The 15,317-nt window shown below is 35.7% G+C and overlaps 1 protein-coding gene across 1 annotated transcript in view; it reads left to right on the top strand.

Annotated features, from left to right (window-relative positions):
• The window catches only part of CDH7 (cadherin 7), a 92,897-nt gene that overhangs the window by 60,849 nt on the left and 16,731 nt on the right, over positions 1–15,317 (top strand). Inside the window, exons 7-11 of the mRNA XM_048289494.1 lie at positions 2,543–2,796; positions 6,582–6,718; positions 9,055–9,176; positions 10,587–10,704; positions 12,853–13,104. Of these exons, the coding sequence (XP_048145451.1) occupies positions 2,543–2,796; positions 6,582–6,718; positions 9,055–9,176; positions 10,587–10,704; positions 12,853–13,104 (883 nt within the window). The remainder of the gene's footprint in view (positions 1–2,542; positions 2,797–6,581; positions 6,719–9,054; positions 9,177–10,586; positions 10,705–12,852; positions 13,105–15,317) is intronic.

Below are 15,317 nucleotides of genomic sequence, written 5' to 3'. Positions count from 1 at the left end.
GAAGGTTGAACATGCTCTTAGTAAGTAAGGCTGTTTAGAATATGCATCTACACCACTGTTATTTTTTCATCCTTTTCTATGAGGAAATACTTTTCTAATGAAAGTGTATTTTTGGTGAACTCCCTACTAGTCTAACACTCCCTCATGATAAACATTCACATGAAAAACCACATTTTTATGATTTCAGTTAATAAAGTTCTAACTTAGTCTTCTTTAATCAATACAGAAACTTGGGGGTGTCTTAAAATTAATTTAAATAGTATTTCTTTTTTGTTGTGCTAGTCTATTAAAATTAAAATGTATCTAATTTGTTCGATTACATATATTGTGCTGTATGTATTGTGTCTGTTAAATCAGAGATTTCATAATCTTTTCTACTTAGGAGGACTGTGCTGTTGACATTAATATAGCAGAAGAAGCAATCTTGTCTGCAGTTTCATGATATATTTCCATGTGTTTGATATCTCTGTAATCTAAGTCACCCGATTTCAACAGATATCATTAATGGGGACAAATTAGCTTTCCTTTCTCCACTAAATACTTTTGTACATTTTGACTGAAAATATACTGTTTGCTAAAGGGTCAGTGTTTTTGTTTATTGAGGGGGAGTTTTGGTTTGGGTTTGTTTTTTTTTTGAAGTTCAACAAATATTAGCCTTTTGTCTTTGACATTTTTCAGGTTATCATTTCTTTATTTAGTATGCTGATTTTTCAGGTTATAATTTTTTAAATTAATAGTTTGCTTTTATTAGATAATGTGATGCTTTAAGATATTTGTGTGCTTGTTTGTCTTCTCTTTAACCTTGCTGCTCATGGTCATATCACTTGCCTAATTGTTATCACCACAGAATGAAGTTTCTGGGGCATTTTTCATCTTTCCAGTATCACACTGCATTTGCATTATGGCTGTGAGGTTGTTTCATAACACATGTACTGTACTTAAATATAAAACCAAAGTGAAAATAAAAAATAATAAACATGCTTTACTAATGAATACTGACCAGTTGTATCCAGTAGAGTGGCAAGTATCCAGACAACCTTTCTATTTCAGCATATCTGTTTTCCTAGAGCTATGGATACTGCAACTCTGATTCAATGCAAGAAGTAAGTGCTTGCATAATGTGAGGATCACACGTAATCCCAGTCGGAGAAGCCTTTTGCTGCCACACAGAGTTTGTAAAAGTTCAGTGCCTTTCTGAGTGTGCTGTGCTGCAGTTCATTTTTCATATTTAAATCTAGACTGTTTGCAGCTGTATTATAGCATCAGCATAATCGCTGACTTTAAGATGCTCATTTGGGATTTATCCCACTGTAACTAGATGGAGAACTTAGGCCCTTGCAGGTCAACAGATGTGTGTTTCACCTCTGCTGCTCCTCTGAGTGAATACTGGAATGTTTCGCAGATGCTGGAGGATTAATTTGCAAGCACTTCTCAGATCCCTATGATGTATTCAGTAGCATAACTACAGTAAAACATTTTTAATCTATTTTATACACTTGGAATTAGAGTTTGAAGATATTGAGTAACCAGACTGCAGCTTTAGAAGTGCTTGGGTATTTTGCTGCTGTTTTTGATGATTAAACTTGGAATTACAAAGGAATAGTTAGCTGGATGTTTGGTGCAAGCTGACAAAGTAAGACTATAGATACAGGGTAAATGGTTCTAATATTAACTTGATGCTTTCTTTCAGTAATGGTCTGTGAGCTAAAATGATTTTTTTCCCCTCAAAAATAATTTTCTTCTTTTTGGACTGTCCTCCAGATCACAGATAACTCATTTATTGTGGCGGGTAATTTTTGATTCTAATGCAGTATTTATTTGAAAAGAAACTGTACTTCCATCAAAGAAAATTAAAGCAGAAGGAAAGTATAAAAAAAAAATGTGCATTTTGCTTAATAAGCAAAACAATACAAAACAATCTCCAGGCTTCATTGCAGTACAAAATATTGCCATATAAGCAGTGTCATTTAAGCAATTGCCACATTTTCTACGCAATTTTATAAAAGCTTGAAGAAAGAATTGTTTAGTCAATCCAAATACTATGAAAAACCAATAAATTCCAAGGAAATTTAAAATAAAAAAATCCCACCTACAATTTTCTGAATGAGGTGTTTTCACCTATAAGTAGCCTGAAAAGATCGAGTTCTTATGTCTGTGTAGTATGTCCCATTGTATTTGCCATTAGCTTAGATAAAATACTAATAAGACAAAAATAAGTATTAATTCACAGTGGTGGAATAATACATGAGAATTTGGTCCTCACAGAAGTTACAGAAAGTTTTACCATTATCTCATAAATTTGTTTCACTCACGAAGTAGAACTATCTTTATTTTTAAAGTCATTGCAGAATATTCACCTAGTGAGACACTGCAAATAGTGTTTTGAGAAAGCTAAAAAACATCAAATATGGTCTCTCAGTCAAAGGTGCTGGTTGTATACAAATGGCAAAGGTGATTTTGTGTTTACTGAAAGTTTTAAGCGAAACAGTTTTGTGTCAACGTTGCTGAATAATAAAATTTCCTAATAACCTTGCCCATATAGGAGCTGGATTTTGAAGCTAAGACAAGCTATACTTTGAGGATAGAAGCAGCCAATATGCATGTTGACCCTCGTTTCCTGAGTCTGGGACCCTTCAGTGATATGACAACAGTGAAGATAATTGTAGAAGATGTTGATGAGCCACCTGTGTTTACTTCACGTTTGTACTCCATGGTGGTGTCTGAAGCAGCAAAGGTTGGCACTATCATTGGAACCGTAGCCGCCCATGATCCAGATGCCTCAAATAGTCCTGTCAGGTAATTCTAAGAGGTCTTAATTATTTTTTCAGCCTTTGCATTGAAGTTGTTCATCTTGTGGTGGAAGGGGTTTTGGTTACACTGAAAGTAATGAATAAGCTTTATTCCCTTACAGAGGGGAGATTCAGATGTTGTATGAGTTTGCATGGTTTGACTTTTATAACCTGAACTCTGAAAAAACCTCTGAAAAAACCTGTTATAACCTGAACCTCTGAAAAAAAAAAAAATACTGAAATCTTTGTGCAACAAAGAAGAGAAGATATAGTTTCAGAACCCCAAAAGAAAATATCACCTAAAAATACCACTGATGTTTATTACTTTCTAAGCTTAGGAAGAGCCTATTATTATCTATAGCAAGTTATGTTCTCTTAAATCAACCAGGATCAAAAATTATATTTATAATATATGTGTATGCTTGAATAATGTTTTACAGTCTGTGTGCACTAGGAATCAGAATAGAACAGGACATAAATCCCCACATGGTAAACCAGAGCTGAGGTCCCACAGCAGGAAACATTAGTAAAACTCTTTACATGAGAGAAGCGGACAGGCTGAGATGTATCCTGTTCTAGTCGGGATGGTTAAAGGCTTTTGGTTTTGTAAATTTTTCTGCAGCCAAATATCTTCCATTTGAATGGGAAGAGATATGATCACTGGAGATTCATAAGCTGTCAAGCCCCTCTTCCTTTGTCTTCAGTGTCTGAAAAACCTGCAAGTCTTCCACAATATAATGTCCAAGATCTTTAAGAAACCATAAGAGAACACAAATTCTCAATCACGTTTGCCTGTATCTAAGGTTAGAGCTGAATGGCAAAGACTCACCACCTTAGCTAAACCAGTAATGAACTACTTGTTATTTTTCTTATGCAGAATATTAATTCTCAAATGAACATGCAAAGGATTTAACAAGTAATGGTTATGACTTAGGAACTCTGTGAATTTAAACACCTGCAGGAGGAGGAACACATACACAAAACAGAGTGCTTAGTTTCATTTGTTTTTATTGCTCACTTAGGGCATAAATAGGAAAGACCATTGCAGGTACTTGTTCGGATGTCATTTGTTTTGGTGATGTTAAGTCTTTCCTTTCATGCATTGAAAATGAGCTTGGGAACATAGTGTGTTTCTAAAGCAGTGATCTTATATTGCAAAAGTAAAGCATATGTTTCACTCCTAGAGGTGATGCAAGTGTTCTATCTCTTTCGTTATATATTTGCAACATATTCAAAATAGCTGATTCCTATCATGTATAAACAAGTCCTGGATGAATGTTTGGCATGGATTTACTTGTGAAATTTATCTTTGCTGAGCTCTTTCTTTGCTGTGGCAGTATTTTCTGGCACTGATGCTAGCATCTGGTGTATAGTATCTGGTTTAGCAGAATCATTTAGGCTTAAACACAGTTCCATTAATGCAGGCCATGGTCATAGTACTTTTGAGTCCTGTGTAAACATAGAGGTGAGTTTATTTGCCTTGATCTTGTTAATTTTTACAATTCCAGCATAAAAATTAGTTATATCACCAACTAACATCTTGAAGATTCCTTCTGCTTCAAAGTTGTTTGGAATTTGAGGGAGAGCAAAAAGGAAAAGTAGTGAGGATTTATCTATATCCTTGTGAACCTGCTATGTATATTGTCGAAGGTACTGAAAGATCACATAATTTAAAGCTGTTCTGCATATGCTTTGATACATCAGAGACAGATTCACCTAAAATTGGAATGTGAGGAGGATTAATGCATAAAACTTTTCATGATCTGTTTAAGAAGTTTAAATTATTAATCTATAATAAGTATTCCAACTTCCAAACATTGGATTATATTGATACTGATTAAAAACTGATTTGTTACAATTCAGAAAATGTCGAAATTACAAGATCAGACACAAAACCTTGACTAGGGAAAATAGAAATGTTTTGAAAATAAAAGGTTATCTCATAAGGTCCAGAGAACTATTGGTGTTTGAACTAGCTTAAATAAAGGATTTAAACTCCTGCAGCTCAAAGATTTTCAAGTATTAATGGCTGTGAGGAATTAAAGGATTAAAAGTATTTAAAATATTTTCTTTTAGAATTTGAGTATGGATACAATGCTTGTAAATAAGGGAAACTGCTTGTTTCCTATGCATAAAATTATTTTTCTCCTTGTTTCATAAGAATCTGTCATTCAATTTATGTAACTTGTTTTCTTTTCCTCCCTCCCTCCCTGTCTCCCTCCTTGTCTCCCTCCTTTGCTGCTTTCTTCCTTTTCATCTTTCTCACCTCTCCATCTCCTCCTTCTCCTTTTCCTTTCTCCTTCTCCTTATCTTTCTCCTCCTTCTCCTTTGACTCTTCAAGTTGCATAGTGATAGTCTTAATAATTTAGAAGTCTAAGGATTTCTAAGGGAAATCTGGCAGGAGATTGAATCTTAGCTATGAGGCCTGCCAAGACTGACTACACAGCAGAGGTGACAGGTATCGTCTCATGGGGAAACTTGCCAGCCACAAAGCAGCTGTAGAGCACTGACCAAATAAACATCAGTGCTGGCAAGAAATAAAGTGAAAAATGGCCTACAGTTAACACAAAATGAAAGAAGAAAAGAAAAAGTGAAGGAGGGAAAGCAGTAATCCATGAAAACTGCTGTTACTGTTGTTGTTACAACTCGTTAGTCTCTCTCTCGCTGTGACATAATGCAGCAAAACAATTCTATCTATGTAACAAGTCTCTGCACTTAGATTATAGAGCTAAGAGGGATAGTTCAAAAAACAGTAATACAGTAAAGAAGAAGATGGTGTATTGCAACACAGAACAAACAAATTGTTTGGTAAGATTGTGTCTAGGAAGTCCCATTTTTTAATTGTCTTTCATAATTCTCTCTTTTTATGTTGTTCAAGAAATTTGGTTTGTGTTATATCAATAATTTAATATATTATCAGTGTGACAGTAATTGCAATGATCACACTTGATCTGATTCAGACATTTTAATTCATCCTGAGTACGGGGAAGTGCTCTGGAGTACATACTTGACCTGAATAAGAGTGCAAGAATCTGACCCAATAATAAATCTAATGTTGAGAATATTCCAGTTGTAAATCTAAATTTGCCTAATCAACTGTCTCTTTCTCTCAAAAGGGATATAAGCAAATCACCCACAGGCATTTTGACCTTTTCTCTTATGCTATTTGCAGTTTGCTAAGAAGCTCATTTCCCCTTCCTAAAACAGATTGGGAGGTAAAGATATGTTAAGCCAAAGAGTTAAGGGCATGAGCCTGTGTTTGTCTAATGACAGCAAAGCATCGGGAGCTGACAGTGATGACATGCAATCCCTTGACCCTAGTCTGCATCATCTTCCTTTGTTCTCCCTTCCCCTTCAGCTCTGGGTGACTCAGGGGCTCTTCTGCTGGTAATAGAAAGCTTTGTGCTCAGGCTGCCAGCCCCCATGGGATCACTGCCTGGCTTGTAGCAAATTCCAACTCACCTTCTCCTTAGCTGGCTCTCAGGAGGATGCTATTTGATTAATTCCTGAGTTTGACTTACAGCAGAGAGGAAGAAAGAAAAGACAGCGGAATACCTATAACCTCACTTAAGAGGACACTGTGGAAGTGGAGCCCACCACTGTCAGCACAAGTCACTGTGTAATTCTCTCACCTTTGCATGTGGCTTTGCGTCTCTTAATGCCCCAGGGAAACTGGACTGAACAATGCTCAAACTAAGGAAACAGTGGAAACACTTTCCCTCTAATAAGAAATCAATGAAATATTTTTACAAGCTGTAATAAATGAGAAGTTTTCTTTCATCCTTTACCTAGGTATTCGATAGATCGAAACACAGACCTGGAGAGGTATTTCAATATTGATGCCAACAGTGGAGTCATTACAACTGCCAAGTCTTTGGACAGGGAAACGAATGCTGTTCATAATATCACAGTTTTGGCCATGGAAAGTCGTAAGTATCCATAGCAAGATTTTTATCAACAGTTTGTGCGTAAAGCTTTAGGCTTGGTTGTGATCAGCTTCATTCAGAGAAATTGTGGCAGTTGCAAACCGTGGCAGACAAAAATAACTTATTACTTAATGCAAAAAAAATCTATATAATAAAAATTTAAAAATACAACAGTTTAGGTGTTTGCTCTTTCATTTGCTTCATACCTTGCATATTCTTTTGTCTTCTGAAAGACAAGTACAAAGGGAGTTGAAATATGTTAAGTCAGCAGTCTCCTACCAAGTGTCAATAGAGGAAAAGTGATGTGGAAGATATGGGGAGACTGGTTACCCCATCCAAGTGAGGGCACTCAGAGTTGATTGCTGTTGGTCAACCACAGCATTCTTAGAAGGTATGAAGAAAAGAGGATGTGAATGCTAATGTGGTTTCATTTTCCTGACTTTAAGGTACCACTGGAGAAGTTATTTTGTATTTGGTATCTTATTCCAATGTAAAATGAAGTGTTTAAAAATGTAATGCTTCAAGAGGGTACAAGAATTCTTCTAATGCCATTTCAAACCTAAACTTGTTCAGCTTTGTATGCGTTCTGTGAAGAACAATATATTTTTGCTTTTATATTTGAAGAATTTATTTCTTCAAATTTCATCCTTAATACTTCTCTTTTGGGCTGTGAGAGTAAAAGAGTTATCAGTTCTCTGGCTTGCTGTTGTAAAAATCAACACTTCTTGATTTCTGTGAGCTTAATATAACATTTAACCTGAATGTTAACATTTATCATTTAGTGTCTCTATGAATTTATCTTGTGTTATCACAAGTCATTGGTCTAAAAACCCAAAATGGAAACCAAAAATTTTCCTGGGTAGTAACAAAACTGATGAGGTAGACAAAGGGCATACCTGACACAAATGAGAGTCTAGGAGCATAAGCAAAACCTTATACTGCTTTAATTTATGTTCATACCTGCTTGGTTTTCAATAGGCTTAGTGTGGTAAAAGAAAAATTTGGTGTCAAAATTGCTTACTTCTCTGGTATTTCACATGTGGAATGAAAAAAGAAACCAAAAAAACTTTGTGATTTACATTTTGGTGCTTAAAATATTTATTAAAACTTGGTTGCAATACACTATAAAAAGACAGACACATATTTGCAGTTTTGTAGTTTTTCATTTTGTCCTGCTATAACACTAACATCACTGTTTGGGGTAAAAAAGGATTATAACATCTCTTTTCCCTGCTCCAAAAGAGAAACAAAATAAGTATTGCACTCACTGATATTACTATGCTTAGTCCAAAATATAGTTACTGTTTAAGGTTAAATTATGCCCTTGGACCCTGAACATACTCATATTTTAGCTAGAGATAAGTATCAGTTTAAGGATGTGATTCATACTTAAAGTGTTCAGCATGTTAATGACTAATACTGTCCTGCCCAGCTCGGGTCCCGTGTGCACCCACAGAAGCACGAGTGGGTTCAGTATTACAGTCGGTAGCAGAGAGCTGAGGAGGGCATTTGCGTGCGTTCTGGCAGGAGCATTTATTGCTGCTACACTGTTAAAGCGTGCAGAGACAAATACCAGTACGGTCCTGAAGCTCATAGTTTTATCTGGGGGTGGGGAAAAGGCAGGACTAGGGAACGGGGACCAGTGGGGAAGCTCTGGGAGAGTGACAAGGGGTAGAGGCGGACAGCCAGCCGGGGAATCCAAACTGGGATAGATTACCATAACAGAACAATGCATCCTGGGAGAAGCCTTTCTGGTCACCCTAATTTCAGGAGGTTCTTGTAGTACTAGGGACTTGTCTTACTGAAAACTCTCTGTCTCTTGTAATGTATGTTCACTGGCCACCACAAATGACAGTATTGAAATAGTTGCGTGTGCACTTCAAATACTTTGGGATTTGCTTCAGAGTGCAGTCTTCTTTTCGCTTATATACAGCTGATAAAATTCTGGTTTTGACTTTTTAACAGACAGACCCATCTGAATTTCAGAGAGAAACCCCAAATATTGCACCCATAATAACCATGCTATTCCCAGTATGAACAGTGATGTTCTGGATAGCTTGGTGATGATTTTACATCATCTTGCTCTTCCATGTGATGTGATTCAATGCTGTGATTAGTGAGTTAGATTTCCAGTTTATCCTGAGAGTAAAATCTTAGTTTAATTGAAGCAGCTGGAGGTCCAGAAGATCAAGACAAGAGCTTCCTATGTATTTGAGGGAGGGATTATAATTGATATGACATGCATATCCAGAAGAAGAATGCAAATGAAAAAGTTAATGACCTTTAGAATAACTTTCAGGGATCTTCTCTTAATTGTTTTGTTGGACTTTTTCCTGTAGAGAATCCAGCACAGATTGGGAGAGGCTATGTAGCCATCACTATCCTTGACATCAATGACAATGCCCCTGAGTTTGCCATGGAGTATGAGACAACTGTCTGTGAAAATGCTCAGCCTGGTCAGGTATGTCTTGATAGGTTTTATGTTTATTTTTACCAGATAGGCAACCATTCCTTATGAAAGCCTTCCAGATTTAAGATAAAGAAAAAACATAAGAGTAAAAATGAAGCTTTGGTGAACAGTACAAGCAAACAGTAAGAAAGATGCAGGTATAAAAATTACTAGTTGAAAGTAGCGTTAAAGTCTCTGTCTTTCTTACTGGTATAACTGATACATTTTGCTTAACTCATCTAATTTTGGATAATACTAAAAATACATACTTCCTCCTAGTTGTGGTGGGAAGTGGGAAGGAGTAACACAAAGGTTATTCTGAGACTAAAGGCCTAGCACTGCAGAACATGCAGTGTTCCCCCTAGGAAGCATGGACCTTAAGGACACAGTTTCACAAGGGGATTATATCCCTATTTTTAATTCCTGTATTTTCAACTACCCAAATATCTTCCAAGTAGTCCTAGACTCAACTAAATCCATCTCCTGTTGTTTGTCCTTGGTGTCCATCATATTTGGCCTTTTACTCTCTGTGGAGGACCTCACAAAATACATGTACTTTGTATCAGTCTCTCCTCCCACTTCCAGAAAACTAGTAGATGTTGCATCTGCATAGATCCCACACAGTCCCTGGAACACTTTGCACTTTTGTGACTTCTCCCAGTGTATTGTGATTCCTGTGGTAGATCTTGTTTACTGCACATTTCAAAATCACCTCATAATTTAAATTCTGAACAAAACCACTATGATTATCAGCTTGTGTTCATGAGAAACACAGACTAGGCATACGCTTATTATTGCACCTGTCTGTTTTCCCTGTGCTCTGGTCAGAAGAGGACCAGAGAATTGCAGTTTCCAATTTTTGTGGATATTAAGCAGTGGTGACACTTTCTTTAGAGGTAGATTTTGATAGAATTTTAGCAAATGAAACTTAAAAAAAATAGTAATGAAATTCCAGAAAATATTAATATGCTTATGCTGTGCCTTTCTGGTTTTCATTATATTAAAAAAAAAACCAAAAAACCAAACCAAACCAAACATGAATTCCAATGCTCAAAAGCATCACAGTTTCCTTGTGAAGGTTTAAAACATTGCTTGTAACCACTGATAACTACACTAAGAGCCATCCAGAAGATACACTTCTTTCACTGCGATGTACTTTATTACTCCAAGCTCTTGTGAATGACAGGACCTAACTTTCTCCCAGGCACTGAAGAGCATTGCTTTAGCCAATAAATTTGGTACAGGTAAAGTAAAGAATTGAGTCACACTTTAACAGTGTCTCTACATGCTTAGGAGATTAGAAAATCAAAATGCAAGATGATTAGAACTCAAGGGAGGGTTGATATTTTGATGGGTAACAGGGAGGTTATGTAATGTACATGCACATATGCTTCAATTAAACCCTGATGTATCTCAAAACAGGTGATCCAAAAAATTAGTGCAATTGATAAGGATGATCCACCAAACGGCCATCAGTTCTATTTCAGTTTAACAGCAGAGGCAGCAAATAACCACAATTTTACATTGCAGGACAACAAAGGTAAGAAAACTTTGATTTGGTAAATATTCACCACTAGAAGCTTTCATTTTCAATGCAGCATGCTTATTATGACCTACATAAACTTCTGTTCTGGTGAGAACATAAACTACAATCAGCCTGCAAAATATTTTTATCTGTAGACTATTTGTCAAAGGAATTAAGCTGTTGTTTGAGTCATTTAAAGCCTTGAGCCAAACAGAGCAGCATCAAATCTTTAAATCCTTTTTTTTTTTTCCCATCAGTCACTCTTCACATTTTTTCCCTGTATTTATAGGTTTTTATCTAAATTAGATTTTACCTTGAGGCAGTGACTGAATAATGTCCAGGAATTCATGTCTTATTAGTATAAACTCAGGGCATTTAAAATGAGTGCACGGTTAACAGAGATGTTTTGTGATTTGTGAGGAATTTGGTTTTTTTTCTTTTAGAAAGACATATCTTTTCAGTAACTAAGTATATCCCCTTTTGAAGAATGCTTTTGATAATGAAAGCTGCCTATAATATTTGTACAGACTTCTCATGACTTTTTCCTCAAAGACTCCCATTGACATCACATTTCTCTCAGTTAAAGTATCTGAGAACACACTCTAATTACTGCCCTCATTAGTTGCACTGCACAGTATAGCAGCTGGGCACGAGTCAGGCAGTTTATTTATTAGTTGAAACAAACAGAAGTAAATAGACACTGTATTGCTCTGTGTTGCTCTTTTATGGATCTGTACTAAGCCAAAGCTACAAAGTCATCTTATTAGAAAAGCAAAAAACCAGACTTATGGACACTGAAGGCCACTGTTTGTACAGGCAGACTTTGAATAATATTCAGTAAGTGTAATGTGTGACCTAATAAAAGTCTTTCACACAGGTCTTCATTGCCTTACTTTACATGTAATTAATGAAAAGCTTAATTTTCTTCATATGAACAGCTTGCAATTTGAAACTAATAGAATATAGAAGACTCTAATAGCAGCAATGATCAAAATAATAAAAGTGCATTAGAATATGACTGTTCAGAAGTCTGACATCATGAGTACTATAAAGTACATAATGAAAACAGAGGCCCTCTTCCAAAGAACTTTCAATGTGTTAAAAATAATAACAGACTTTTGTAATGCCTGTAAAATCAGTGGAGTTACAAGACGAAGCAGCAGTTGCCTCATTCAAGATTATTAGTTAATTTTATGCATATTTAATGTGAGGTTATATCAAGGTGTTTGCTTGATATAACCTCATAGGTCTATTATGACCTAGATTGATCATAATATGATCTAATCTATTGATCTAATCTATTATTATCTAGAGGTTAATCTATCATAAGATAGGTCATAATAGATGACACGATAAGATAACTTTACTGACTACCTGTCTATAAATAGATAGGTAAGTACATATAAATAGATAGACAGACCAACTGAATGAACATTTCTATCTACACATCCTGGGGGATGTAGCTCCCTGCCTCTCAGAAGCTCTCAATCTGTATTGAACACAGTGAGTTTTGCCCATATCTTCTTGAACACATGGGCCTTTTAGTCACACAGCTCAGAGCACTGTCAAACTATACATCTTAGACTGATTATAATAGCCATCTTGAATCTCAGAAGAATCTGAAAACAACTGCATGTCTCTGTAGCATGCACAATTACCTGCATTTGTGCACTGACTGGATTATTTTTGCATTCAAAAAATATTTCATTGATCTTCAGAACCTATTATCCTATTAATATGGTCATTGCTTCCATTAATAGGATACCTGTATCTGTAAATAATTGAAATAGATGCTTGCAAATTAACTGGAAATACAGATACTTAATCTGATCACTGACGGGTAATTTTTTTTCTTTTTTATAATGATCTCATCTTCAACTGTCTATCAAGAGTGTGAAACTGTGAGTTTAGCTAAAATGAAATGGACCTCTGCAATTTTGAAATAATCTTTTGTTAAAAATAGAAATCTTCTTGTTTAGTTGGGTGTGATTTCTCAGTTGATCTTACCTCTGCAACTTCAAAAATATATGACTGGGAAAGTTAAATTTGTTGAAGTAATATGAATGTTTTTATGAAGTCATTAAGTAGAAGGCTATAGTATTTATAGACTTGTGTTTTAGAAAAGTCACGTTTTATAATTTGTCTTTTTATTCCTTTATCTAGATAATACTGCGACAGTATTAACCAAAAGAAACGGGTTTCGGAGACAGGAACAGTCTGTTTTCTACTTGCCAATATTCATAGTGGACAGTGGATCACCTTCACTTAGTAGCACTAATACTCTCACCATCAGGGTCTGTGATTGTGATGCAGATGGTATTGCTCAGACGTGCAATGCAGAAGCATATATCTTGCCTGCAGGACTTAGCACTGGAGCCCTGATAGCAATATTGGCTTGTGTCTTGACACTGCTAGGTATGTCTTTTTTCTGTTACCCTTATTTTCCATTCAGCACATAGTAGCAGAAGATACATGCATATAAGCTTCAACATTCCCCTTCACCCTAATTTCTGTAAACATGCACAGATAGTATTCAAGGAAGAGCAGCATTTTGTATCATGAACACAAGAAAACCTTTAGATTGGGATTATCAATTTGCATACTTTGTTTCTATATTAAACTGCCTCCAGACAGATATAAGAAATAACAGTAAAAGAAAAAAATATTACTTGCCTCAAATTCAATATTTAAAAGACAGACAATTCAGTTTATGGAAGCATTTGGTTTAGCATACTCACCATATAACCAGTATCAGCGTGTTCCTTTTCCACAGGAATAAGTGTTTTTAAACTTCTATTGATTTGCATAGAACAAAAGATATTCAGAAAATGCAACAGATGTAATTTATTGATGAGAATCATAATTGATTGACATAATCTACAGAGTGATCTTTTGTTACTTTGATAACACAGTTGGATTTTATGTTGAGCAGTGAAACTGCAACTAGATAAAAGGCAGTGGAAAAGAGTGGAATAGTGTCAACATCCTAGTTTGCCTAGCATTTCTCATGTAATACCTAGTCATTAAACAGTAAAGGGTCAAATCAAGAAATAAAGGATCAGGTGAGCAAAAGTGAGGTTTTGCCTATTGTCTGAAAATTCATATGGTAACAAGGGTACCCGGGGTTCAGCACACAAGAACTTTCATCAGTGTTGTTATCAATTAAGAGATTTTTCTATTCCCTGTCTGTACGTACCAGTCTAAGGAAAGGTAGAAGGCCGCAGTCTTCTTATGTTAGTATAATCTCAGTGATGTTTTATCTGTCACTGTTGCCAAAGTAATTTAGATAGGTCAAATCAAGAGACTTGTGTCCAAACTTCTGTTCATGACAATATTTCCACCATGTTTAGATACATCTTCATTAGCACTCTTGATTCGTGTCACTGGAAACCATTAGAAGGAAATGTTCCTTCTGCTAAAATATTTCTAAAGGACTCTAAAATGAAAAACCTGTTGCATACTTTTTTTACAGAGTAATAAAAATCATTACCTCTGCAATGAACTGAACCAACTTACTCAGTAGCTATATATATATATATAGGAGGTGGCATTTCTAAAGTTTCCCATTTCCGTGACATAAAAAAAATCTAACACCATAAGCCTTTATTCTCACTCAACACATGGTAGGCCTAGGTTTATGAAATGAAAGGGAATTATTGCCAAAAGTTTTAATGAACATTTTTAAATACCATTTTTCTAGTAGCATTTCTAGCCAATTAATGTACACAAGTGAACTTTATCTGGACAAGAAGCTAAATGTTAGAGTTCAAAAAGATATAAAAATATTCTCTTATATCAACTGGCATTAGTATCAGTGAAAAAACACCTGTTTTAAACTTTAGTCCAATATACTTAGGAACAAAATTTCTGTAACCATAGCAATTCATTTGATCCCAAAATGAAATGTCACCATTTCTGTTGTACGTGAGAAAGGAGCCTCTGAAGATTACATAGGAAACTGCTGTAGGTACCATACAGCCTGGTCTTGCCGTAAACTTTTCTTAAATAGAAGCTGTATGATTTCAAGTCAACCATTGAGTGGAGACAGCATGTTGGCACCCAATAACTTGATTATTCTACTCAGTACACCAGGGTTCAAATGCAACCAGTAGATCAAGAAACTTGAGCTTTTATTCCAGTCATTTTTAAAGTGTTCTGAACAAGGGTTTGGTAAAAAAATCTTGCATATTACCACATTACCATTGATTTTATTTGACAAAGACTTTGGGTTTCCAAAGTCATCTGTTTGAAGGCATCAACATTGTTTATCCAAAAAGACATTTGTATTGGCCATCATCACTTCCAGTCTAAACTGTTCCTTTTGAGTACATTTCAGAGCTGCAGGAACAGGTTAGACTGCATTTATATGATAGCCCTGGCTTTGAGTGCTGCATTTTAGTACTGTATTCTGTTTTATTGTCAGCCACATGCCAGTGTCCACAAGGAAGAAGTACCTAAGCATCACTGATGCCCAGTGAACCCCAACCAACTGTTACAGCTTGTCTGGTCCCAGAGCCTTTCTTCTCTCATTTGTTCTTAGAACATGTTTTCTGGGCCCAACTGCATGGTGGTATTGCTAGGAATTTACTTTTTCCCTTTTGCTCTTTGCATTAATTTCTGAGAAAAAT

Source organism: Corvus hawaiiensis, chromosome 30, assembly GCF_020740725.1.
Source record: "Corvus hawaiiensis isolate bCorHaw1 chromosome 30, bCorHaw1.pri.cur, whole genome shotgun sequence".
Classification (NCBI taxonomy): Eukaryota; Metazoa; Chordata; class Aves; order Passeriformes; family Corvidae; genus Corvus; species Corvus hawaiiensis.
The sequence above is the reverse complement of the archived record's forward strand: the minus strand, read 5'-3'. Positions and strand labels throughout refer to the sequence as shown.